The 26,684-nt window shown below is 42.9% G+C and overlaps 1 protein-coding gene across 1 annotated transcript in view; it reads left to right on the top strand.

Moving 5' to 3' along the window:
* The window catches only part of LOC129099520 (metabotropic glutamate receptor 7-like), a 65,384-nt gene that overhangs the window by 28,717 nt on the left and 9,983 nt on the right, over positions 1-26,684 (top strand). The window contains exons 2-8 of the mRNA XM_054608773.1: positions 797-1,013; positions 7,201-7,336; positions 7,916-8,070; positions 10,467-10,604; positions 12,454-12,654; positions 18,281-18,420; positions 23,109-24,044. Coding sequence (XP_054464748.1) covers positions 797-1,013; positions 7,201-7,336; positions 7,916-8,070; positions 10,467-10,604; positions 12,454-12,654; positions 18,281-18,420; positions 23,109-24,044 — 1,923 coding nt within the window. The remainder of the gene's footprint in view (positions 1-796; positions 1,014-7,200; positions 7,337-7,915; positions 8,071-10,466; positions 10,605-12,453; positions 12,655-18,280; positions 18,421-23,108; positions 24,045-26,684) is intronic.

Genomic DNA, 26,684 nt, shown 5'->3' with positions numbered 1-26,684 from the left:
ACACTACTTTTTCATTCCATTGTGGGAGCTGAACTGAGGTCATATAGAGAGAGAGCCCAACGAGTCACATGGTGAAAGCCGCCCAAACTGGAGGGAGAAACAATCGGTGCCACAATATGAAACCAAGGAGTGCGGTTAATAGCTAGTTAATAGCTAAAATGATGATGGGACAAGTTAGCTGCTAGTGTGCTAATGTTAGCTCTGTGTTAACAAGCTACTGTAGTTAGCTAATCTAATACTACATAGCTATCTGATGCTCTTAACATGCTTTAGTTGAACTTACAGAAATATAGTTTCCCTAAAAGTGACATTTGGACAAAATGCTTGCTGCTCATGTAACGTTATACATCCTCTTTTTTTCTTTCTCCCATTCTTCCAGCTGATGCCTCACTTTTGTCTTCTTACAGGCTCAGTTTTTTTGGGGGGGGCTTGACAGCTTATAAAAACCTGGTTCTGGTTTATTTTCCCTATTGGTTGTGCATCCAACCACAAAGCAAATTTCTTTCTGTTGTTTGCCAGTTTGACAAAAGTGTCAAGGAAAACACATTCACATTTCACGAAGTCAATGGAGAGCGATGAATTGGGCGCGACTCCAATGCGCTCTGCCTCTGGTTCGGCACACATTTGGCACTCAGATTAAGTGGCCCTTATAGTAAACAGGGAGTGATTTTCAGACAGAGCCATTCAAAAAAAATTGATTTGTCAGGACAGTCCCCATGGCAACCACACATGATGCTGCACCAGAATGACACCAACACATGAGTAACGTTTCCCAACCTCACTTGTCCTCCTCAAGATCCCCCAGATCAGCTATGCGTCAACGGCCCCGGAGTTGAGCGATGACCGGCGCTATGACTTCTTCTCGCGGGTGGTTCCTCCGGACTCGTTCCAGGCCCAGGCCATGGTGGACATCATCCGAGCCCTGGGCTGGTCCTACGTCTCCACCATCGCCTCGGAGGGCAGCTACGGAGAGAAGGGAGTGGAGGCCTTCACACAGCTCTCCAAAGAAGCAGGTAAGGAGAGCTAATCAGTAAACAGAATTCTAATCATTTTTAATAAAAAAAAGATGTATTCCTATGACTTAAACATAAACCTTTTCACCAGAGTGAGATCATTTTTGCATTTCCAATTCAATCGTAAAATCTGTTTGCGGGTGGATGAATTATTGATCAGTTTGGCAACTCTTGCTTTAGTCCTCTTGTGAGTTGTGGAGTGTTGCTGGAAAATGTAGACGGAGAAAGCTGCTCGTTGAGAGGAGGCCATGTCACAGTAATGAGCGTGGTCTGTAACCACTTGTCATGTATGTAAACACATCTAAATGTGATCTTTTTTTGCTGCATGCATATTCATAAATATAATTGTTTGTTCTATTCAGCCAGCAGAGAGCAGATGGAACAGTTTGGTAACTGGTCATTAGGGAGACATGAGTTTTGTTTTACACTCTGCCTTTTCTGTTTCACCCAACCTCATTTTTTTTTGTTTTTATCCCTGCTAGTGAGAGTGCAGGGCTCTGAGGATGTTAATGATGCTCAGTCAGGCTTGTGGTCTGTATGTTCAAACCACCCTGGTCTGGTTGTGCGTATGGATATATATTTCTCTTATAAACCAAATGATTAAACAGAGAGAGCTGAACCACTGAATGGGCTCATATCAACCTATTAGAATCAGTCTCGTTTGTTGGGTCCTGTAATGTAACGTTAATGGTGATTGTTTAAAGTGGCAATGATCCTTTTTGTTTTTCAGGTTTTTTGAGGGGTTAGAATAAGAGTTGAAGAGTATTTACAACAGACATTTGCATTCAGAGAAGGTGCTTTTCCTTATCTAAGCGGGCAGAAAATTGTGCACATGCTCGACTCGCCTAGCTTCTTTTTTTTTCTTTCTTCCACACTGATGCTGTCGACGGCATGTGGTGGTACATGTGAATCAGCAGTCACTGCTGTCGCGAGGAGGCACTCAGTCGCTATACAGAACAACGGGTCGGCTATCCGTGTCAAATCATGTGGTTTACAATCTGCCGCTGCAGCATCTCTGCAAGGCGAGGACAGGGATACATTCCTATAATACAATACAGTGAGTTAGAGCTGATTGACTCTTGAGTGCAACTATGTTTTTAATGCACCAGAGTTGGTAATTGCTGCTGTGTATTTGGAACCCCGAATCCCTTATTTTTTCGTATTTCTGAAATAACCAATTAAAGAGAATTGTTACCTGGGCTGTAAAAATCCCCCTCCGTGATTCATGACAGCACAACCCTGACAATAAGAGCAATTGTTCTGCAGCTTCTCACCTCGACCTTCTACGGATCCCAATCCATCTCCTGCACGAAATGTGCGAGGAGTGATCTGTGTCTCCTCTAATGTACGGAAACCTCTAAAATGAGCAGCGCTAATGATATCCCACAGGCACTGATCAGAAAGTCCAGCGGGCATTAATATTTCATCTGTGTGCATTCGTGTCCAGTGTGATCCCTCATTAAAGCTTTAGGAAGCTGTTTGTGGTTATGTAATTTACATCGACAGAGAGAGAGAGAGAGAGAGAGAGAGAGAGAGAGAAAGTGGCCTGTATAGAACCACATTTTGGAAGATTCAATTCATCTTATACCGTGTGGATAAACAAGTTTCCTCTAGCTGGATGCATTTTCCACTGATGTTTCAGTTTTTTTCTTCTTGCAAAGAGCAGTAAACACACCGCTATTATTATGGTTCTTGAACAGCTACACAAGGAGTATGAATTATACGCCATTGTTGCTGTTGACTCATCCTATTGCTACCGAGCTTGCAGTTCAGTTTGCAATATTTTGTGTTCGTATACAAACGGGAATTATTTTCCTCCGAAATAAAAAAAAGCCTTCAGTACCCAAGGCATCTTATCTTTAATAAACACATTAATTATGCAATAGCATAAGTGTACATTCAGAGGAATTCATTCAAAGGCCCCGGTTCTGCACCACAACAGACTGGATTGGATTGAATAAGAAGCAAGCACCCTGGTGAATATTGAGAAAGAGAGAATATCTGGAAAACACTCCATTAAACACAAAAAAAAGCTGCGGAACAACAACAACAACATCTCTGGGTAGATGTTGATTGTTGCCGCATCTCTGCAAGCTGATCCGCCAAGGCCTTGAGACTCTTCGTGGCTGCCCTGTTTGGTTGCAGTGAAATGTCAGATGCATTAGTAGGATTCTCGCTTCACAACTTCAAGGGGAACCGTCTAGCGGACTAATGCAATATGGCTACCCATTACCCCAAGCTGAGTCTGGAGTGATGGTCAGCCTGTATTGATCTCTTCTAGTTTTTTTAGTTTTTTTCTCCTATTGTATTCTCTCTCTCTCTCTCTCCTGCTAAGCCACTGCTCCCATTGTTCACCTTCATCCTGGCTCCAGGTGAAGCTGGCAGAGATTAATCTTGTTTGTATATTTTTTTTTTTCTGTGTCTGTCTGGCCACAGAGCGAGTTCAGTTTTTTCGCATTTGAATGAAAAGACTCGCATTTGAGGGAGAAAAACCTCCCACGAAGTATCAATGTGGAATTGATTGCAGCTAAGTTGCCAACACGCTGCGTTCTTAGATCTAGTCTGAGCTGTGAGGGAGGGGGGGGGGATCTGCCTGTTAAGAATAGCACTATTATTTCGCAGTAGGAGAGGACAGGGGGGAGCGTGATGCATCTGCAGACGTCGTAAAATAGACCGCGATGCTTCTGCACGACCTTTCGTCATTGCCAAGTCCCCCGACCGGCGGTGGAAGGGCACACAGATGTAGAATATGAATGTCAGACGCATGTCAGCCCATTTTGATGTGCTCCCGCCGGTCGAGGCGGGGGGAGACTGGAGATGATGGCGGCTCCGCCTTTTTTGACTGCCGAGGTGATAAATATAATTATGGAGCCCCTGGAGGTTTGGGGGCCTGGAGGGTGTTCAGCAGGCGGACGGGGGGTCGAATCCATCAAGAGCCTCTAATTTAAAAGGATTTGTATTTCACTAAGCAAAATGGCAAAGCTGGATTCCTCGCCCCCGAAGTGCAGTCTCAGAACCGAGGGCATTGAGGATGAATAATTGAAGCAGTTAATGCAGTGCATGACCTATGGCACTCAGAGAGATAAGCGGGGAACTTCCGAGGGTCTGATGAATTTAGCCATTGCGATCATTTAATCAGCATTTAGCTGTCTTTGATATATGAATCAAATGTGGAGCAGAGAGGGGGGAGGGGTTCGTGGTGGATATAGTTTGGATATTATGGTTTAGGATCATAGGTAGAGGAATAAAGTGAAGCTAAAAAACGTCAGTCTCACAGACTCACTTTTAATGGATTTAGATGGAAGGCTGTTCTTGAAGCAACCTAGTTTGAACCACTTCTTGTCTGGATACAGTGTTTATATCTGTTTAGACTCCTTTATCAATCATTTTAACAATAATCTCATATTTTCAGAAGGCCTCTCCTGGAAAACATTCATAGTGTTGCACTCAGTTGTGCACAACAACAACAAAAAGATAAGAGCTTGGCCAACCGTGCAGTGGTCGTTCAGATTGGTTTTCCAAAGCTGTTTGACCATCCGACCAGCGGCTCTGTTGACGTATACTGGCATCTTAAAGGTGCAGTGTGCAGAATTTGGCGCCATCTAGTGGTGAGGATGCAGATTGCGACCGACTGAAACTTCTCCCGTGTGCTGCGCATGTAGGAGATATATGGTGGCCTACGCTGAAACATGAAAGCCTTTCTATCTAGAGCTGGGGTTTGGTTTGTCCGTTCTGGGCTACTGTAGAAACAAGAAGATTAGCCGCTCATTATGTAGAAACAAACAGCTCATTCTAAAGGTAGCGAAAGCACGACTATTCTTATTTTCATGTGATTACACTCTAAAGAAAACATACGTATTAATATATACTTTACATTTTGTCAGTAGATCCCCCTAAATGCTGCACACTGTTCCTTTAAGTGGCAGAAAGTGCAGCATTACTATACAATCCTCTTTCTTGGCTAAGACCTCAACAAGTTGGAGTGAAACACAATTTCTTTTCCCAGAGCCTGACATTTAACTGTCTCCCATCACACATCTCCACCCCGAGACAGACGCGCAGCTCTTCTTTAAACCCCTTCGTTTGAGTCGAGGGCTCTTTTTCAAGTTCAAACACCGCCTTCCAGTGACGGGTGAGGGCGTTCCGACCCGCGGCACAGCACTCAGGAAGTACAGATCTGATACTGGCGTTTCCATCATGCCTGCATACCTGAGTAACTGACCGTCTGACTGACTGACAGACGAGCTATTCTGCAGGCTTTCAATAATTCAGCCGGCGTTGAACAACCTGCTGGCAGCGTGTTCGGGCTCTCTGCTCTTGTCTCTCTGAAAAGATGAGATCTGCTTCAAATGCTTCTTATGTTCATCAGGGGCTCCTGCGGTCTCTGTTTATATATATTAATGTATTGACTGTTGTGACCTGTGATATGTCTCTTTTCAAGGCTGTTACACCATTATAACTCTTCACACAAGCCTGCAGGCTTTTGTCATAATGAAGTTAATGTATTTTCATGAGACTCAAGTTCTCGGGGAGGAACAAAAAAGAGATATTTCTTTTTTCGCTCTCTGGATTTTAATGGATATGTGATACCTACCTGCAGACATAAACCCCCCTGGAACTGAAAGGTGCCACTAATACACCAGAGTCTTTTTTCCTAAGACAGAAACCTAGAAGTTCAGTGTCAAACTGGAGGCTTTCGAGCTGAAATCAACTGAAATCTCCGCGCTGAAGCACAGCTTTAGTGTCGTCCCATGGAGACCTACAATGCTGGCTGCTCTGCAACAAGATGACACCAAGCGCGTTACACTTTTAACAGGATACCACAAACCCTTAAGCAACAGCTTGGCCATTTGTCGGATCTCCATTTTTATGTTGAGTCCACTTAGGGAGGATAACAGCAGCCACCCCAGAGGTCTTTTGGCTTGTACGGAATGTTTTTTTCTCTGGCAGTGAGAAATACTCCCTCGTTCAGTCTGCTGAAACTTATAAAAAATAAATAAAAATAGTTTCAAGCAGGTTCAGCACTTGTCATTTTTTTCCATCTTCTGCCTTTAGAAATGCCACAGTAAACCCTGACTGGAGATGTGTGATCTGCCAGCTAAAAGCTGTTTACATCAAAGTAATGAGCCTGAGGAGACCGGCAATTAGAAGATTCCTTCCATTTCTCTGTCTACTCAGGGAAACTCAAACTGAAAGGTTATTGGGTAGGCTATTAAAATGCTTGAGTGGGAGAAATTTTAATTGGTTTTTGGGGTAGAGCTTTCCTGTTGACTCAGGAAGCTCAAATCCAGGCCTACAGAAGCTCTGCACAGGTGATGATGACATTATCTGTTTATCCAAAGTGCCTCAAAGGTTATCTTGTCCTCCGCACCTGTAATTACCACACCAGAGCCGAGCAAAACTCTTTTTATTATTATTATTTTTTTTATTTTTTTATAAAAGATATAATTTTGCTTCTCCGCCCGATAATGAGCTGCTGAATACAACCCCCTCCCCCTCCCCCTGAAGACAACAATATCCAGCAAACTTCTAAAAGCCAATTGTGATAATACACTGTGCCGAATACGTAGCAAGTATTTAGCGACTCACGGAAGCAATCAGTACCCTTCATCCTGCATAAACTCATTAGTGGTGACCTGTCTGAGAGTGATTTATTGTCAGTATTAATATCCTCTTTGTTTGTTGGTCTGCCGTCTGTGCTATCTGATTGGTTCAGCGTCCAACAAGAGATGTTTGATAATGACTTTAAATTGAAAAGTCAATGGCGAGGGGCTGGATTTGCTCGAATCCATATTCTGAAATCTGTAGCTTTATGTCCCCGTTGGTGTGGATTATTGGATTTGTTTACAGCAGATATGTTTATAACTCTGTGAAATGACTCGGCGGTTTGAGCGTTGCACCGCACGCCGCTGTGGTTTTCAGTTCAACGCCCTGTACAATGCAAAAACTCATCATTTAGACCTCTATAGCAAGCATGACAGCACCATCAAAAACTCCCTATTGTGTTCAGATGTTTTTCACATTTCCAAATGGGTTAGATTTCTATGAGAGGGGAATAAAAAGCAGCTATTGTGACCAGAGGCATTTCTGTGTGTTGTGTGTTTGTACATCTGCATGTGAGAGTGAGTGAGTTGGTGAGATCATCCCAGAGGCCTTACCATTTCTCCCCCCTTCTCCCATTAAAAAGGTGGAATCTGCATCGCCCAGTCTTTGAAAATTCCCCACAACCCCAAGCTGGAGGATTACGACAAAGCCATCCAACAACTGCTGGAAATGCAGAACTCGCGGGCAGTCGTCATCTTCGCCAGCGAGGAAGATATACGGTGAGGAAGAAGCTCGGGCGCGGTGATGTCTTGCCACGTTGATGTCTTTAATCTCTGGGTAGCAGCTCCTGCAGACAGGCTAGAGGCACAGATTTAACATGCGCACAGGATGTCTGTCACACAAACATACCTTTCAACAACGCAAACACAAACCCGTGCCTCTGAGGAGACGTGGGAAATACAGATCACAAACAAAGCAACACAGAGATATTGTTTCATTCACAACGCCCCGTAGGAGAGTATTTATGTAAAGAAACAAAGAATCAAACATTTAGTGCATGTATATTTAGCAGCAATGCTAAAGTGTACAAGAGTGGGATACCTGGAGATTACTGATTATAACTCCCTGCTGTCTTTAGATAAAACACACTAAATATATATAAACAGACAAAATAGCGATAGCTCCTCTGCTTTCCCTCTCTGACCTCCTAATGAGATAAACTGAAGGACGGTCCCCGGCAGAGCTGTAGTGTCCACACGGCTCCTTAAAGCTGGCTGTGCCTTGGTGTAATAGATATTGGATTTCCAGGCCACCCCTGCACTCTATCCTAATTCACACTCGGCCGCCCGTCCTTGCAGGGGAGTTCTCAATGCCACCAAGAGGGCCAATCAAGTGGGCCATTTCCTGTGGATTGGATCCGACAGTTGGGGGGCCAAAAGCAGCCCGATCCACCAGCTGGAGGATGTAGCGGTGGGAGCGGTCACTATACTGCCCAAACGCTCCTCCATCGAAGGTACGCACACACGCAGAGACTCACACTGCACGCTTCACAACAAAGTGTGTTACTGTATGCTTTTGTTTACTTCTTTACTTTTGATTTTGTCGGGAGTAATCGCCCTCTGTCTCTTTTTCTTCATTCTGTAACAACTTGCAGCAACAAAACAACAAAAAATAAGATAAAATGTCTATGAGAAACAACTATTATTCAATTATTGTTTTTTACGAGTCACCCAAGTCAACCCTTTTAAGTTAATTGCCTATATTTCCACACCCAGAGCATTCATTCAGAGTCATGTGATGGACTACCCCCTGCTTTTAGTTTTGTTTTGGGTCAAGTATACACTAAGGCTGTCCTAGACCAAAGAAATTCTTAGGCGATTAAATGATTATTTGATTTAATCAACAGATCTGCTGAGCGGACTGTCTCCACTGAGAATCACACCACTTTAAATCTTGTGTTTAGAGATGAGCTCATAACCTTCTTTGAAACTCAATCGTTCAGCATGAAAATTCTTTAACAAATATTGCAGACGCTATCAGCACCCAGGTGTCAGAAGCCAACAATTGTATTTGCACACATTAGATACTGTATGTGTATGTGTAGCCCACTTTAGCTATATTTTTCCTAAACCTAACCAAGTAGTTTTGTTGCCTAAATCTAACCGAACTGCAACTAAAAACTGAAAATGATAATTAAAAAACAGAAAATAAGTCAAGTTAGTTTCAAAATAAGTCCCTCTTTTATACTTCTACGACAACTAAGACAAACCAATGGGTGTCGTCATAGTAACTAAGTCCACTTCAGGCCATAAAAACCAAAACAATGAGCTAAAAGATGCTAAACTGCAGACTCAGGTGTTAATTCTCTGTGGGTTCATGACTTCGAGTGACCCCCCCTCTCACATTCAGTGTTCCCACATCCCCTCCTGCCTCATCTATTTCTACTTCACTTGGCAATTTTCTACATTTCTCACAATGACTTTCGACGATCCTCAGAGAACAAGAGTGACCTTGTTGCATTTGGCCGTGGGTTGTACATGACCAGACTAAAGTCAGTGTGGACAAATGGGCTGCTCTGTAGATCCTATTAGATACCAGAACCAATAAAGGAAAACTTGTGTCACCTTTTGCAGTCGTTTTAGATCAATTAATCACTGTAGTTTTAAGTATTTTTTTTAACAAATGGAAAAGTCTCCAATGAGACGGTGGAGGAATCAGTATCTCTGGTCTCTAATGGATCATTGTTCAAAAGGGACACTCAAGGATGAGTCTAAGAAAAAGCTTTAATTCAGTTTTAATTATAAGCACTGAAGTTTTTTAATCATTTTTAACTATTTCTCTTATAGAACTCCAAACAGAAATCATTTGAATATTAGTGCTTAGCAGTGGATTTCTCTGCAAACTGCAGCTTCGCCCACATGAAAAAGAAGGAGGAGGTTGTCCTGTGCAGTGTACAAACCTACCACAGAAATAGAATATTCACAGCAAGTTCTGTCTGGTGTCACAAATCCAGACAACCACTCATCATTACGATCGAGGACATCTGAAAGTCTGAGGTGTATGAAGCTCCCTGTAATTAGGGGGACTCTAGCCAGGACAAATGTACACTCTGCAGGCAGAATATTATTAATCAAGCATGCATCATTGATGGTCTTTTGAAAAGAAAAATCAGCTGAGTCATCCGGCTCTGATTAGACATTATCACCTCTACCCACGACTCATCTGATATGCCTGGATAACACACGGAGAGACTTTCAAATGTTAAATTCTTATTTTTCTCAAGGAAACTGTGCAGCAAAAGGTACTAAAAAAAATAGGAAATGCTGCACCACGGTGAAGTTTTGTCCCAGTTCAGCTCTCTGACCCACATTGGGTGGTAGAGTTGCACAAACAAGAGAACAAAATGCAGCATACAAGCTTTTTTTTATTTTATTTCCTTTGTTGCAGCAACTTACCTCTCCTCAAGCTAACGCCTCAGCCTGTTGAAATGAGTGCTAAGCTAAAACATCACGTCTTCAATCTGCTTCCATTGTAACGGATTTAATGAATTAAAAAAAAAAACCTGTTCAGCACCTGCAGGACGTCACGGCCTGAGGCAACAGGCTGCGACACCGCTTACAATCCCTGCGTTATTTATTATGCATCCTGTTTTTTAATTAATGTAATTTCCTAGATGAAAGAATTGATTAAAGTTCCATGGGGCTTGAGAGAGGAAGAGGAACCTCAGCGGTCAATTTTTGATGAAGTAGTAGCTTGCTGGGGGTTTGCTTCCAACACCTAGCGGCCTGCACAAAAAACGCCAACGACAAAGTTTTTTCCGCTTCATTTCCCCTCCAGGTTTTGAATCGGTCGATAATTGGTTCCCTGAACTGAGCCGTTCTGCTCCTCTTTTTTCCCTTCCACTCCCAGGGTTTGATGAATACTTCACCGGGCTCACCCTGGAGAACAACCGCCGGAACGTGTGGTTCGCCGAGTTCTGGGAGGAGAACTTTGACTGCAGGCTCCTCAGCGCCTCTAAGAGAGAGGATACGAGCCGTAAATGCACAGGTACACCAGTTCAGACACGCTCCAGGTAGTGTTACACTAATACACCGTGCGTATTTTCACCCTCCGTTGTCAGGTCGATGTGAACATGACCTTTTTCTTTCACATTAGGAGCTGCAGATCGACTTAGTTTTCTTAATTCAACCCCCTTCTCGTCGGCGGTGCAACCAGAAAAGTCTAACACCAGGTGTTTCTACCCAGCAGGCTCAGGACAGGCAGAGTTTATTATTAGAATAACGATGAGCCATGCGTCTTAGTCATACTACAGTTACAGACCGTCTGCTCCTGTGGCTAATGTCCTGTAACTCTCAAATCCCATATTCTCTCTCTTCCCCCCTTAACCCAGTCACCTTGACAGCTCAGCAGAGTCGTGCCTTGTGTACTAACTTGCACAGAGCCGGAGTGCACTTTATTTAGGTTGGAGGAATTGCAGGCGGGAATGACAGAGAGCGAAAGTGAATACTGCTCATTCCCCCATTTTGCTTCATCACCGTCTTGGCGCCAGCATTAATGATAGTGTTGTTAACGGTGATGCGTTCTCGTATTACCTAAACTGTGCCTGTCAAACGGTGTGACAGGCATCGCGCCGCATTCATTACCCCCGAGGATGATGCCTGTGATGTGGGATGCTGTATTAATTCTTGCTTGCATGCGTGATGACGGTAATGGCGGCGTGACACAAATGACTGTTTGCAGAGGGAGTCGGTTTCCTTTATAATCTCCTGTTTGGCGTCTTTTGTCATGCGTCAAAGACAAGAAGATGCTCGTTCGCTCAGGGAGCCCCACAATCCCTCTGTTAAATGCTCATAAATGTCTTTTTTTTATCTTCTCTTTCTCTATATTCTCTTATTCTAACACAGCCGAGCTGATATATTTCAATGCTGAATACGTTTGTATCCGACAGCTGTCCATTTAACATCCTGTGCAGAGCTTTTGAAAGCAGGAAGGTTTATGTGTGGGCTGAAATGTATGTTAGGTTCTTAGAAACGGACCTAAATGTCAGCACAGATTGCTTTTGACCTCCTTCAGTTTATGCAAGTCTCCCACATTCTTCTATGTGTCCTATTAACACCATCAGCCCCTCCGCTGAGCTCTCCATGTGAGCTAAGAGCAGCCATCACCGACGACAAAAAACGTTAATTTCCTCGATGCTGCTTTCTTTTATTAACTGGGAGCTTGAATATTTGAAATGATGATGATAATGGTGATGATTATGATGATTAGTGTTATTAAAAGTAATAGTAGTATTTTCCTTGTTATAATTTGAAATGCTGTTATCATCTATCGGGAGGACAGAAAAGCTAATTCAGTTTTTTCTAACAAAAACAGAAATCGAGCAGAAGTTGAACATTAGGTATTCCTGCAGAGTATCAGCAGCGTGAGGCAAAACCTTTACAGCAGCCCATAGTGAAAGGGCAGTGCACTGGGAGGAGGATGTAAAAGAGCAGGAAGCCCCTGTAAGAAGAGGATGTTACTAAAGCTCATAGCCGTCTCCATCACCTAGCAGAGTGAGGCCTTGTTCTTAGCAGCCGATTACTCAGTAATACGCCGCAGTAATTCAATCCGAGCCCTACCGTATATTCATCACAAACACTTTGTCTCACAGCTCTGCTTGATATTTTCCACTTGGGAATTAAATGTGTCTTCTTATTTTGCTCTGCCACATTGTCCCTTTAGGTGTAATTCCTACAAAATCACAAGTGAAGTCGGTGGCAGTCGAATGATAAATGGAGGAATAAGAAATGAAGCTGGGGGATGATAGCTGGTGCTGAGGGGATGTTATGTCTAATGGCTGACGGTGTATTTGCCAGTAAGTCCTCCTCCTTCCCCCCCACCCCACCCCCACCCTCAGGCAAGGAGCGCATCGGGAGCGAATCCAAGTACGAGCAGGAAGGGAAGGTGCAGTTTGTGATTGACGCGGTGTACGCCATGGCCCACGCTCTCCACAGCATGCAGAGGGACATGTGTCCAGATCACCCTGGAGTCTGTCCACAGATGGAGACCGCGGATGGGAAGACTCTGCTGAAGTACATACGAAACACCAGCTTCAACGGTGAGTGACACATTGCAGAAGTCATGGGATGCTTAAAGAATGAGTTTTGGACATTTTTGATAAAGTAGAATGAACTGTAGATTAAAAATGATATACTTGACTCAAAGAAAGTATAAAGATAATGAAGTAGAAGCAGGAGACAACCACCGAGTCGGATAAGTGAATGCTGAAGTGTCTTAAAGCTGCATTCTCTCTCCTGTCCATCAGGGGGCGACTCCTCTGGTTGTATAGAAGTCTATGAGAAAATGACTCTACTTCTCTCTTGATTTATTCCCTCAGTAAACATTGTAAACATGAGTTTATGGTCTCAATCTCTAGTTTCAAGTCTTCTTCAATACAGCATGATGTTCATTTAGTAAATGATGCTCCATTTAGAGTCAAACAGACCATAAAGCAGGGTATGATTTAGGGCGGGGCTACACACTGATTGACAGGTCTCTACCAATGCGTTGTCTGGTCTGGGAGTTGTACGTGTGTTTGTCTTACAACTTTAACCCTTTCACAGTGTGTTTTCACCTCATGAAAGTTAATTGTAACATTTTCAGTCATTTAAAAATATCTTATTTAGCATTTGGTTGTACTAAGCTCCACCCCCTCCAAAAAACAGCTTTAGGTCAGGGCTACAGGTTGCTACCAGAGAGGTATACAGCGTCTCTACGTCACTCCTCCAGATACAAGGTGTTAATACATTTGCTCTAAAGGTGCTGGTAGTCAGATTGTTTCAGCCTCCACATACACTTGGAATTAAGGATGAATTGATTCAAATTTTTAGTGGTCAAAGGTCAAAGATCACTGTGACCTCACGTCAGTCCTATTCTTTTATGTTCAAATTGGGCTCAAGATTGAACTGATTTAGAATTTGATGGTCAAAGGTCACTGTGACCTAACAAAAACACATTTTGGCCATAACTCAAGAATGCATATGCTAATTCTGCTAATTTCCCACAGAAAAAAATGATTAATGTGATGACATTTGGATAAACATGGAACAACAATACGACTGATCATTCTAGTTTTAATTACTTGGATAGAGCCAGAAGAGCTGTTGTTTGTCTTTATGCTAATTATTTACACTACAGCTTCCATCTTCTCATCTTAATATCGGCAGGAAAGCAAATAAACATATTTCCCGAAATATCAAACCATTGCTTGGCACATATGAAATTTGCCCAAAATATGCATATTTTTGCAAGCTAAACATATCACCTAAATGTTAAAATCAGCATATAGCTGACCCTACTCATCTCTTGGCAAGAAAGCAAACAGGTGTATTTCTTTAAATGTCCAACAATTCATTTAACTTCTGCTTTATCCTCCAAATATTTACTCAAGGCTGCTGTGTCCACACCAATCCACAGTGTCAATTTAAAAAGCAATTTAGAGAACAACTAAAGTGTGGACATATAAGCCAAAGTCATCTTCAGACTAAGTATTAAATTAAATTAAGTTATTAGTAAAGTCAATACCACCTCCTCTGTTTTATGCTCCAGTCTTTGTGGGCTTCTACATTCAGCTTCATTCAAAGCTCACAGAACCACAACATTTCTTGGATCTGTGTGATATTTTGAGCCAATATGATATATTATGGTTCTGCCAGCACTTGAAACTCTACATTATTCAGCCCCGCACAGAAAGCGATGGGGTAGATACTTAACAATTAATGGCAACTAGCTATTAATGACAGCGGCTCTGAAATGCAGAAGAAGTGAGTGGAGGAAGGGGCCCCGAATGGGAGATGAGTTTAAAACAATAGAGACCTTTTGTCATTACAAATGCGCTGCTCTGTCTTTCAGCCAGTGATCGTTGGAGGCTCTTCTGAAGTACGTAGTGTCTTCTCGAAATGTTCTTGATTAGATTGCTGTTTAAAGTAAGAAATCAGCATGTTCTCACAAAGCTGGCCCACTTTTAGAGGTGGACCCAGCTCATTGTGTCTCCTTTCTTAAGTATTAAATACTCAACTAAAAATGTACTTGTGTGTACTTTACTGGGACAGATATATTGTAACAACAAGTCACTAAATATATGGTGTTTTGTTTCATTTGATTCTTTATTTTTGCCTCATTTCATTGCATGTTTCTGACACAAACTTTTGCCCATAATATAACTGCAGTCTAATAAACTAAGAGAAGCAGGGAGAAGGAATATCTTTCTTCTTTGCCTGGTTTAATTAAATTAAATAGGCATCGTCAAATATGAATACTTATTCCAATCCTTTCAAATACAACATATGAGCACTTTTAGAAAATATTGTTTCCATTAAATGTGTTACGTATTAAAAAAAAGAACAAACTATAGGCAGCAAATCAGATAATTTAAAAGTTTTTAAGCAATTCATTCTGAAAAAGGAACAAATGGTGCATTTGTTTGGGACTATTTCCCGCTGCGGATTAATACACATTAGCTGCAGTGGTGAGTATTTCCAGCAGCAGGGTGGTGAATGTGGGATCAAAATAAACAACATGTGCCTATGTTTAGCTTAATTAAGTGCACTGATGCGACATTTTACGTGTTTTTAATAGTTTTTATGGACGACAATGGAGGTCTGCGGCGCAGAGGAATTAGATATATCTGTCTTTACACAAACAGTACATAGTTTGTTTAAATCATTGATGGTTTTACTACTTTTTGGGATTTTTTTAACAAGAAAAACATGAACAGATATATATATATATATATATAATATAACAGGCAACATTACGCTCTAAAATGATATTGTTCACATGCATATTCTGTGTTTTTTTCATCAGTATAAGCAACACATTGATTATGTTTTAACATGGCAATTAATTCTACACAATCACTTGTATACAAGAGGGGAGAAAACAGACTTCTGTCAGTGAGCTAAAGGCTAAAGAGCTGCCTGCCGTTCTCTAACACTGTCGCTATGGCAGCAGTGCAGAGTTCCAGCAGGCGAGAAGCCCACTGATTTTAAGGTGGAACTGAAAAAAATTGAAATATATATATCTATATATATATAGATATATATATCTATATATATATCTATATATATGTATATATGCAATCGTATATGCAGCAATACATTTCAAGTAGACCTTAACTAAGTGCAGATTCATGTATGGAATTGAGAATCTGCTGTCCGATCTGCATAACCATCTGGACATGAAGTGCTGAATTGTATTTATTTTTCAGAAAATGCACTTCAATGTGACTCTGACAAAGAAAAGCAGTTCATTTCCCCAGAGACAAGAAAAAACATCACTCCCTTCTCCACCTCCTACACTTCCTCCTGTCTTGCTTATATATTCTCAAACCCTCTTCTTTTTTTTTTTTATACTTGCAAGCAGAGGCTGTTTTCTGCTGTGGCTCCATCAGGCATATCTCACTGCCCCTCATTGCATTTAAAGACAGGAACCACGCACATCATCCCGTGTGTGTGCCGCTGCTAATGCATGTTTGAGAGCGAAGGAGTGTAAGCCTCCTTTTGTTGATCTCCCCGCTGCGCCGGAGTCACAGAGCTGAAGAGTGAGAGGCTGGGGAAAAAAAAAAAGAGGGGTGAGAGAATAATGATGCGAAAGAAACACAGCAGTGGATCCCCAGTCCACCCACACTGCTCGGCACGGCGGCAGTGCACTTTTGTCATGTCTTAGTTCACAGCCACATGCAAATGCGTGAATCTTTCATCTTAGACGGCGCTCTCACTGAGGAGCATACACGGACCATTTTGCCCCCTTGAAAATATCATGCAACCGAAAACAGAAAGGAATTTCTAATGCCTTCTTTTTGGATTATTATTATTTTTTAATCTGCACACACAGAGACACCGTTTAATTATTTGCTCTAAAGCAGACGAGTGCCAAGAGCCCAATCACTCATGTCACTTTACTGAATGACTTTCTTTTTTGTTTGTTTTTTAGAGTAAGAATGATATCCCTGTCATCGCTTCTGCTCGCAGGAGTCAATACCTTGTCAACATCTTTATTCACTGTGTCAACCAGACGACTGTCTTGTTCGGTGGAGGCAGAAGTGACAGCGTGGTGACTGCCACCCACCGAGTTCTGATCCGCTTTTCTTAACATTGAGGGAGTTCATTTTTTTTTTTTATTACTATGGGGCTTCACAAGCACTCTTGTAGTTAATTCTGAACCCCCGTCCTGCTCCGTTTAATGTGCCGAGACACGGATACCTATGAATGAGAGCCATTTCTGCATTGTTAAAGGGGAATATATGTGCTGCCACTGTGCATAACAGCAGATAATGAGGGGTGCGTGGCTCTGCATCAAGGTCTTATAAACTGACATTTATAAAACATAATGGTGTCACAAAGTCAAAAAGGAGCATTTGGCTGCTTGTCCACGGTATTTTATTTAAATGGCCCCCGTACTGTGTCGCCTGAAATGGGCCTTTTTTTCCCCTCGATATTGCTACCTCTGTCTCTCATGTTTTACAAGAGTCTTTTGGCCTGAAACTTTTGTTGCATGCTCAATGACAAATGTCCTTGGAAGAAAAAGCTGGAGGGAGATGAAATTCCCTTCTGGCTGAAACGAAAGGAAAAAGGTGCAGTGGCCTTGCATCCAAAAGCCACAAGCTCTGTTCTAGATACAAGAGAGGACATGTTCCCAAAAGTGTTTTGGACATATGCTCCTGGTCCTGCCTCTTTACTTTTTATAGCCAGAGCTATTATAGTCCTTAATTCCCATGCCAAGAGTCATCAGACACCCCCCGTCCCATTTCAAAAATGGATTCTCCATTCAAGCTTACGAGCTACTGTTTGCACTGCCAAGGTGAACTCTTGTAAAATGCAGCACTTGTTCATCGTCTCAGCATTGTGGGATGGTAAAAATCACCTCATCAACAATGCAGACCTCATGTATAAAAGAGAGTACAACCGTTTTTTCCCATTAACGCCATTCAACATTCACTGCTGCGAGGGGGGAGATGACATCTGCATCAACACGCTATCTCGCTCCCACTCTGCAGTCATTATTGAGCGATATTGCACACGCAGACGCAACCGACGGGCCCCCGAGAGCTCCAACAAATACACATTTAACCACAAAAAAAGCAATTTTCCTTGTGCATAATGTTTCAGGTGTCCACAGTCCTCTCTGAGCTAATTAGTGAAATCTTCAGGGCTCTGCTTGAGACAGGCTGCTGCACTCTGGGAGCAGATGGGGACCGTATGATGCTTTGGCTGACCTGTTTATCCTCCCTGCCTCCCCTGCCGTTGTCCACTGTGTAATTGGAATGCATTGCTTTTGACCCGAGGAGGCAGTTTTTTTTTCTCCATATTTTTCTGATAATAGAGCACTGGCCCGAGAGGTCACATATGAATTGAATATCTCCAGAGGCCGTCGTGCAGCCGTGATGATGCATAGGAAGCAGGTGAGGAAGTGTTGTATTAGTCAGTAGGGAGCTTCCTTTCCTGTACGTGATTACCATAAAGGTGGGATATATAGGTCATTATGATTGGAGGTTTGAACAGGGAGGAGCAGACTGTAGCACTCTGTGGTCCTTAGTGTGGTCTAAGTTCATGTTTTTCCTTTTATCAGAAGAGGTGCTGCACTCTGTCACCCCAGAGTCTAACACTTTTTCATCCCCCTCTCCTTTTTTTTTTTCACTACATTTTCCTCTGTCTCTCTCTCTCTCTCTCTCTCGCTCTGTACAGGCAGCGCCGGCACCTTGGTTGTGTTCAACAAGAACGGCGATGCTCCAGGACGCTACGACCTGTTCCAGTTCCAGATGACCAACTCCTCCACCCCAGAGTATAAGGTGGTAGGACACTGGGTGGAGAACCTGCAGCTCAGGGTATGACGATGCACTGAAACACACAAAGCGTCAGACGAATAGGTTGTTGAAAAGCTTCTGTGTCTAAACAGGATGTCTATGCTCAGTAATGCAAAAGATGTACAAGCATGGAAAAAATTGACATCTCTTGTGTGACAAAGGGGGGGGGGGGATGGGGGCGTTATTTGAATCTCAAATGCGGAGAGAGCTCAGCTGCAGACACGTTTCACTTTGAGCCTAATTGGTGTATTTTAGGTGCAAAGATAATAATCTAGTGTGCATGTTGGTGAGAAAAAGGAAGTGTTACGCTCTACTCAGAAGATGAATGTTCAAAAATTCTTCAGGTGTAATATTCTTCCTCCAACAGTGAATAGATAAACATTCTCTCACACACATTTCAGTTGATGTGTTGCCTATTAATGTAAGCCAAATGTTAACTATATTCCAAAGTCCTACAGTCAGTAGCTCAAAATACTTTTATATTCATAATTAAAACATGGATTTTTATGAAAGATTATCAAACGGCTGCTTTTAAAAAGAGAAAAAAACCAACAAAAGGTTTAAAAATCAATGTGTGAAAGGTGAAACAATGTGGTAATTTTAGTCAGTCACATTTTGAATTCTGTTAAAAAAGGCTTTTGATATGTTTCAACCTGTGAAAGGATGTTAGAGCAGGACTAAAGCTGTGAGGGCTTTATTTGAGAGTTCAATACAATAGAAGAAAGTGAGAGAGTAGAAATAAGAACGACAATTAACAACAGACCTAACTCTTTGGTTTTGATCACTCTTCTCCCACTGCATAGTTTTTGAGCACTGACTGTGGAGGAGTGGGAGGAAAAGAAAAACACGTTTTTTAACCCAAGTGTCAAATCATATATGTTCAGTGTTTTGGCAGCAGAGAGCCGCTGAAGATGTTGGTGTTGTTGGAAGCAGAAACCTAAATATTCGTCTACCATGTTACTCCTGGTGCTCTGCTAGCTTTTGCTGTACATGATGAAACTCTAAATCTATGATCACATCTTGTCTGACGGAATGTAAGCTACACCCACGACAGCAGCCTGAAGGATTCTAAGAGGAAAAAATATGTGAACGTACACATTCAAAAGATAGCAGAAGCCATGAGATAACAACACGGATGTGGGGAATTTTTCGTTTCATGGGAGAGCTTTAAATAACTACCTACAAAAAAAAAAAAAAAAAAATGTCTAATATCAGGTCAGGTGTGGAGCTGGAAGACAGCTGCTGCGCTGCTTTTATTGGTGCGAGGTGTTGGTTTGTCGCCACAATGATGGATCTCACTGTCACAACACAGGAACGGGCCACGCTGATTCATGCGGACAATAAAGAAACAGATGAGTTTTATTCTACTTCAAGGCAAACATGGTTTGAAAACTGCCCATGCTTTATGATGGGATGAAACAATTTCTATGTAACTCTGATTACACATAAAAAACAGGAGATTTACATACAGAAGAGTTAACATTTGCATAATGGCTTTCTGGTTCAAGAATTAAACTCAACTGAATGGATCGAGTGGCACAGGTGGAACAGCGTCTGCTGCCGGAGATTTGTGCTGCACTCAGTTTTAGTGTGATTACAAACTAAAACGCTGTTGCAGATCAACTATATTCCAATGCAACAGCCATCACTTTGTTCAGTAACACGTAAGGAGCAAACTAATCGGAGGTTTTTATCCTTTATATATCCTTTTTCCGTTTATCGATAGCTCAACGTAACGCTCGCTGAAGCTCTAATTAGATTTCAAAATGAAAACAACCAAAGCAAAGAGCCCCAAATGGAAAACTATGGCAGCCGCATGAGTCCAAGGTGTCAAAAATCTTGCTTCCGGTCTCCATGGCAACAGAGCTGTTGGTCTCATTACTGTTTCCACACTGTGTGTAATCGGGAGGTTTTCCAGAGAGCACCATTCATTGTCCAAATAACAAATGGCACCTTCATGCCCCCAGATAAATGGCAGATGATAATCTATCCAGACACCGCAGAAGCAACACATTTGTCATACAGGTACACATGACACACACACACACACACACACACACATGTGTGTGTGTGTGTGTGTGTGTGTGTGTGTGTGTGTGTGTGTGTGTGTGTGTGTGTGTGTGTGTGTGTGTGTGTGTGTGCTGCAGAAGTGCAGCTCTGTATCTGCAATTATTGGCAGTTGCCACATTTGGAGGAGGCGTTGCTGTTAGTATCCTTGGCTGGATTCCTGTTGTATGCGAAGATATTTGTACCCTGATGGAGCTTCTGATTTCTATATTTTTTCTTTATCTCTCGACGTTTATGTTTCAGAGTAACATGAGTTATGTGTGTTGTGAGTGTGCAGGTTCAAGTGGTGAGACGGTGGTCAGTCCTTGTGTTTAATGTCGATCTCACGAGGGTTTGAATTTCATTTCACGCCACAGAAATCAAAACATGAGCAGAGAGGGGAAAAAAATGCAATTTTAAAGGAATATTTGTACTTTTATTGCTGAGATTTGACGAAAAGATTTACGCCACGCTCATGTCTGTATGCTATGAAAGAGCCGGCTCAGTTTAACAGAAACATCTACCTACCTGCACCTCTAACGCTCTCTAATTAGCATGCTATGTCTCATCCGTTCAATCAGTACAAAAGAAGTGTAAAACTAAAACGTGGTGGCTTAACAGACTATTAGACTTCATTAAGTCGAACACCCACTGTGACATTGCCAGGCAACTAGCTGTGTTTTTTTTTAATATGGATTAGCAAACTAGATGCATGCTAATTAGAGAGCCATGGAGGTTCTGGATCAGGTCAGGGCAGTTTGTTTCCTCATGCTTCTAGTCATGCTAAGCTAAGCTAACTAGCTGCTGTACAGCTCCGTATTTAACAGACATGAGAGTGGTATCAACCTTTTCATCACAGTCTCAGCAGGAATAAGAAGTACGTCACTTTAAAGGTGCCCTATGGAGTATTTTTGGACACATAAAAATAGTTATTATTACAGTTTAGTGTGCTTTACGTGTTTCCTGTTACTCTCTAAGATGCATTGTGTGCGTCCTTGATGTTTAACAAAGGTGATGAATGCCTGACCTTCCTCATAAAATATTTACCAAAACCGATTTAGTATTTAATAGATCTATGACTGCGTTCCAAATCGTATATATATTTTCTTTTTTTTCTTTCAGTAAATACTGCAACTGCTCTTACTAAGCACATGCTGTTAAATTCAGTATACATTAAATTGGGACAAACTACTTCCTCGTAACAGCGCACCTTGATCTTTGACCCTCTTGCTCATATAACCACTGCAGAGAGGATTGTGGGTCAGAACAGCCAGAAAAGCAGGCTTTCATACTGCAAAATGTAACCTGATGCATCCTTGTGCATTTAGGCATACTGCATTTGACGTACTGTGTATTGAGACATATACTAGATTTTTTTCTTGCATACCAAATAGCATTGGAACGCACAGCCTGTTTGCTAGCGTGCAGCCTTCTTCCTCCTTGCCTCTGCTGCTGGCACATCGCTGTGTGTCTTGGCACATCAGTGCCACCTGTAGATGTGTGTAACAGTGTGAAGCTGTTGGCAGGACTGCGGATTATGTCACTTGTGTGCACGTACGCCCTTGTGAACATACATGAGACGAGCAAAACGGGGACACACTCACAAAGGAACGCTCGATACGTTATTGAAGTTCTGAAACTCCACAGGGTTCCTTTAAGCAACGAACTCACCTCACATCAAGGCAATTAAATTGTGTTCCTTTCAAATGTAGTTTAATGCTTTGACACTATGATTTCAATGTAGGGTGTTTCACACTCTCAAAGCACCTTTTTAAATCTAGTATCGAGCAGATTTAGAGTACAATAAAAACCATCATACTACTAGAATATGTACGTTTTCTCTATTTTTGTTTCTTTTAGTTTGTTGTAAAACTGCCATGTTGGAGAATCATTAATCTTGTGGTGCTTTAAGGCCACGGATCAGTACACTTTCATCACAAATCAAAAGATCAGCTCAGAGAATTATGAAAGCCTTTCTTAACTCCCGAACAAAATATGTAAGAGCCCTAAAAAATTCCATTTCTTCACAGCCTTTTTTTTCAGGCTGACTTTATACATTGAGATTACAGTGTGAGTTTAAACCATGAAACACTGCGGGGCCTTTTTCTTTGGATTGGAGTTTCAGATAGTTCTTCAGTGCGTCTGTATACCGCACTGTTCATTTTGATGACAAAAGATCACAAATAGAAAACAGCTCGGCAAACTCTAAAAGAGGCATTTTGCAATCCCAAAGTGCCATTCTCCTTCCTTATCATCACATATTTCATAGCTCACCGGCTTCTGTATTAAAACATAATGTCGTTTGCGTCTCTCGTTCCTTTATTTTTATTTCACTGAACAAAGGTAGAATCTGTTGCCATGGTGATTTCAATTACTTTCAAGTATTAGAAAAAGGCAATCCTTCTAAGAAATTGGAAAGAAAGAAGTACTGTGTTAGGCTAATTGTTTTTTATCTTGAATGGGTTTACAATTTTTTCTGCTTTTTGCAAAGATAGCATTGTACTCCGTTCTTGCAAATAACCTCATGAGGAGCATAATATAGTAATTAACGGCTCAATAAGTTGTGAAGGTTAAATCACGGCCAAGATTCAGGTGTTTCTCTTCATCCACATGGTTTTTCATCAGTTCTTATCTCCCTGTGCTGTGTGTCATCTCTCCACCAGCTGGAGGAGCTTCAGTGGCCAGATGGGGAGCAGGAGGTGCCCATCTCTGTGTGCAGTCTGCCCTGCAAGACCGGAGAGAGGAAGAAGAGGGTAAAGGGCATGCCGTGCTGCTGGCACTGCGAGCTCTGCGACGGCTACCAGTACCAGTACGACGAGACCTCCTGCAGACTGTGTGCCTACAACATGAGGCCCAACCCCAACAGGACCGCCTGCCAGCCCATCCCCATCGTCAAGCTGGAGTGGCACTCCCCCTGGGCGATCATCCCCGTCTTCCTGGCCATGCTCGGCATCATCGCCACCATCTTCGTCATGGCGACGTTCGTGCGCCACAACGACACCCCCATCGTGCGGGCGTCGGGCCGAGAGCTGAGCTACGTGCTGCTAACTGGCATCTTCCTGTGTTACATCATCACCTTCCTCATGATCGCCAAACCCGACGTGGCCGTGTGCGCCTTCAGGAGGATCTTCCTGGGCCTGGGCATGTGCATCAGCTACGCGGCGCTGCTCACCAAGACCAACCGCATCTACCGGATCTTCGAGCAGGGCAAGCAGACGGTCACGGCACCGCGCTTCATCAGCCCCACCTCCCAGATCGCCATCACCTCCAGCCTGATCTGCGTGCAGCTGCTGGGCGTGCTGGTGTGGTTCGCCGTGGACCCTCCGAACACCATCATCGACTACGACGAGCAGAAAACCATTAACCCCAAGCTGGCCCGCGGCGTGCTCAAGTGCGACATCACAGACCTGCAGATAATCTGCTCGTTGGGCTACAGCATCCTGCTGATGGTGACCTGCACCATCTACGCCATCAAGACCAGGGACGTACCGGAGGACTTCAACGAAGCCAAGCCCATCGGCTTCACTATGTACACCACTTGCATAGTCTGGCTGGCCTTCATCCCGATTTTCTTTGGCACGGCCCAGTCGGCTGAGAAGGTGAGTCATTTCCTTCTCTGTGGCTTTCTCCCTCTCTCTCTCTCTCTCTCTCTTTGTGTTGTCTCTCTCCCTCCTCTCACAAATTTCCCTTTCATTCCTTCGGCCCCGTTTTTATCTGGTCCCACCACATGCATATGTGTACAAACACAAAATGAAAACACCAACAGTACATAAAGGGAGAGCACACACACACACACACACACACACACACACACACACACACACACACACACACACACACACACACACACACACACACACACACACACACACACACAGCACATTTAACTGTATAAGTTATGGGTTCATTTTCTTTTGATTTCACGTTTGCATGGCTCCGATTTGCTTGGAAACCCACACTAGAACCACCGCAGACAGAAATAGGCATAGAAAGGCGGAGGAAGGGGTTGATGTTAAGCACCAGAATCCAGAAACGCCTGAGGAGCGATTCGGATGGGGGGGGTGGCAGCAGCTCCAGATGCCATTATCTTAACTCTCACTCGCCTTGGGCTCAACACACACTGTCCTGCCTTATTCTGGAGGAGGAGACGAGTGGGCTGAGGGGTTTGAGGAAGAGGAGGATGAGGATGATGAGCTGGAGGAACGGGGACGCTAAATAGAAGTTTGATTCAACACATTCCATCGCCTGACAGCAGCGCTCCACTCAACAAAGCATTTGACACCGGGTGTTACTGGAGCTGATTGAGAATATGACACTCTGACCCGACGCTCTAGTCATTGCTTATCTGGCGAGCGCCCCACAGAATACAGATTCACCGTCTGGACTGGTGTGATGCTCGTGATGCTCGGCGGGCCGCGAGTACGAGACGCCGCGGAGGAGCAGAGGGGGGAAGTTTCCCACTGACAGAATATCGATGCTGACAGGAAAGTGTTGCTCCTAACCTTCTGAGAGGCACGCCGTTCAATATCCTCCCCGCTAAGCTGCCGCATGAGATGGATCAGAAACTGATTTTCCTCATCTCAATTTGCTGCTGATTTCATAGATGAATTACACCCTCAGCAGCGATTAGGAGTTCATTATGTTACTCGCAGCGACTAGCGAGGCAGTAATGTGTTTATCTTTGCCCCTTTATGCAGTTAACTCTTTCTTCACACCGGCTCTTGTCTCACACTCACCTCCAGCTCACACCACAGCGTCCTGGTGTAATGGCCTTCGTGGGCGCATTTCTGCCAACTTCCCAGCCGCCACAAGTGAGAAGTGCCTTTGCATGTCTCCTTCATATCCTTTGTAGAAGCTGCAGTGTAGTTAAGGTGAAGTGAGGCTACACAGTACATCATTTCAGCATACTTATACTTCAAGTTTTCAGCAGAAACACACATTCATCACAACATTTCACATATGCCTTCATGAATACTTCACTAAACATATTGGTGTCATTGGTGATATAGATAGAGTACATTTTAAATGCCAAAAAGCTGCTGTGTGATGGGTTGCACTACCAACACGCTAAAGAATCCAGAACTAAGTTTGTATAAGCTGTCAAACCAAGAGAACTGAGCCTTATAACGAGACAAAAGTGAAGCATCAGCAGGAAGAATGGGGAACGGTGGGATCCTTGACACTCAGTATCTAAAGTTAGGTGTGCAGCACGCATTTTGTCTATATGTCAGCTTTAGGTTTACTATATTTCTGTAAGTTAAGCTAAATAATTTTGACAGTATAAAACCTGTGTTATAGTGGAATGTGGATAACTCAGAAAGCCATGCAGTATTTTATGCAAATGCCTTAGCTAACTACAGTTACTTCTAACCGGGCGACAACTTCCGGGTCTGAAAAGTGAAGCCAATGATGAAGTGCCTTAAAACTGCATTCTCTCTAATGTCCATCAGGGGGCGACTCCTCTGGTTGTATAGAAGTCTATGAGAAAATGACTCTACTTCTCTCTTGATTTATTCCCTCAGTAAACATTGTAAACATGAGTTTATGGTCTCAATCTCTAGTTTCAAGTCTTCTTCAATACAGCATGATGTTCATTTAGTAAATGATGCTCCATTTAGAGTCAAACAGACCATAAAGCAGGGTATGCTTTAGGGCGGAGCTACCAATGCAGTTTATGGCCAAATATGGTCACTTCTGTTCACTGGTTGCAAAAAAAAAACAGGACAAACAAGACTACGCCCACTTCCTATATACAGTCTATGCTGCTGACATTAGCTCACTAACAGATAACTGCACCCCTGGTAAACCCTCGGTGCTGAAATAACCCTTTGACCTGCTGAAATGTGATGTTTTCAGCTAGCTACAGGCATTTTGATAGCGGTTTGGCCCTTGTTTGCATATTGTGGAGCTGATCGTTTGCCCCTTTGGTGGGTGTAATTTTCAGAGTATGACGTGTTTCCCTAAATGAGATTGATGCTGTGTGTGTGTTGTGTGTGTGCATGTTAATGAACCGTGGAGGCTAAATTGCGATCCAATGTGAGTCATTCGACTATATCCTCACTTTATAAGTACCTCGACTTTTGAATAATCTCTCTCAACCCAGGTTGTCCAATATCAAAAGATTTATGACAAACACCGGCATGATATGAAACCAGCTGCCAGTGATCATCCAAAACCATTCAGAGCTGTTGGACCACATGTTGTTTTGTTTCATTTCATTGTCAGCAGAAGTTGTGACT

Source organism: Anoplopoma fimbria, chromosome 12, assembly GCF_027596085.1.
Source record: "Anoplopoma fimbria isolate UVic2021 breed Golden Eagle Sablefish chromosome 12, Afim_UVic_2022, whole genome shotgun sequence".
Lineage (NCBI taxonomy): Eukaryota > Metazoa > Chordata > Actinopteri > Perciformes > Anoplopomatidae > Anoplopoma > Anoplopoma fimbria.
This window is presented reverse-complemented; position numbering and strand designations above follow the sequence as displayed.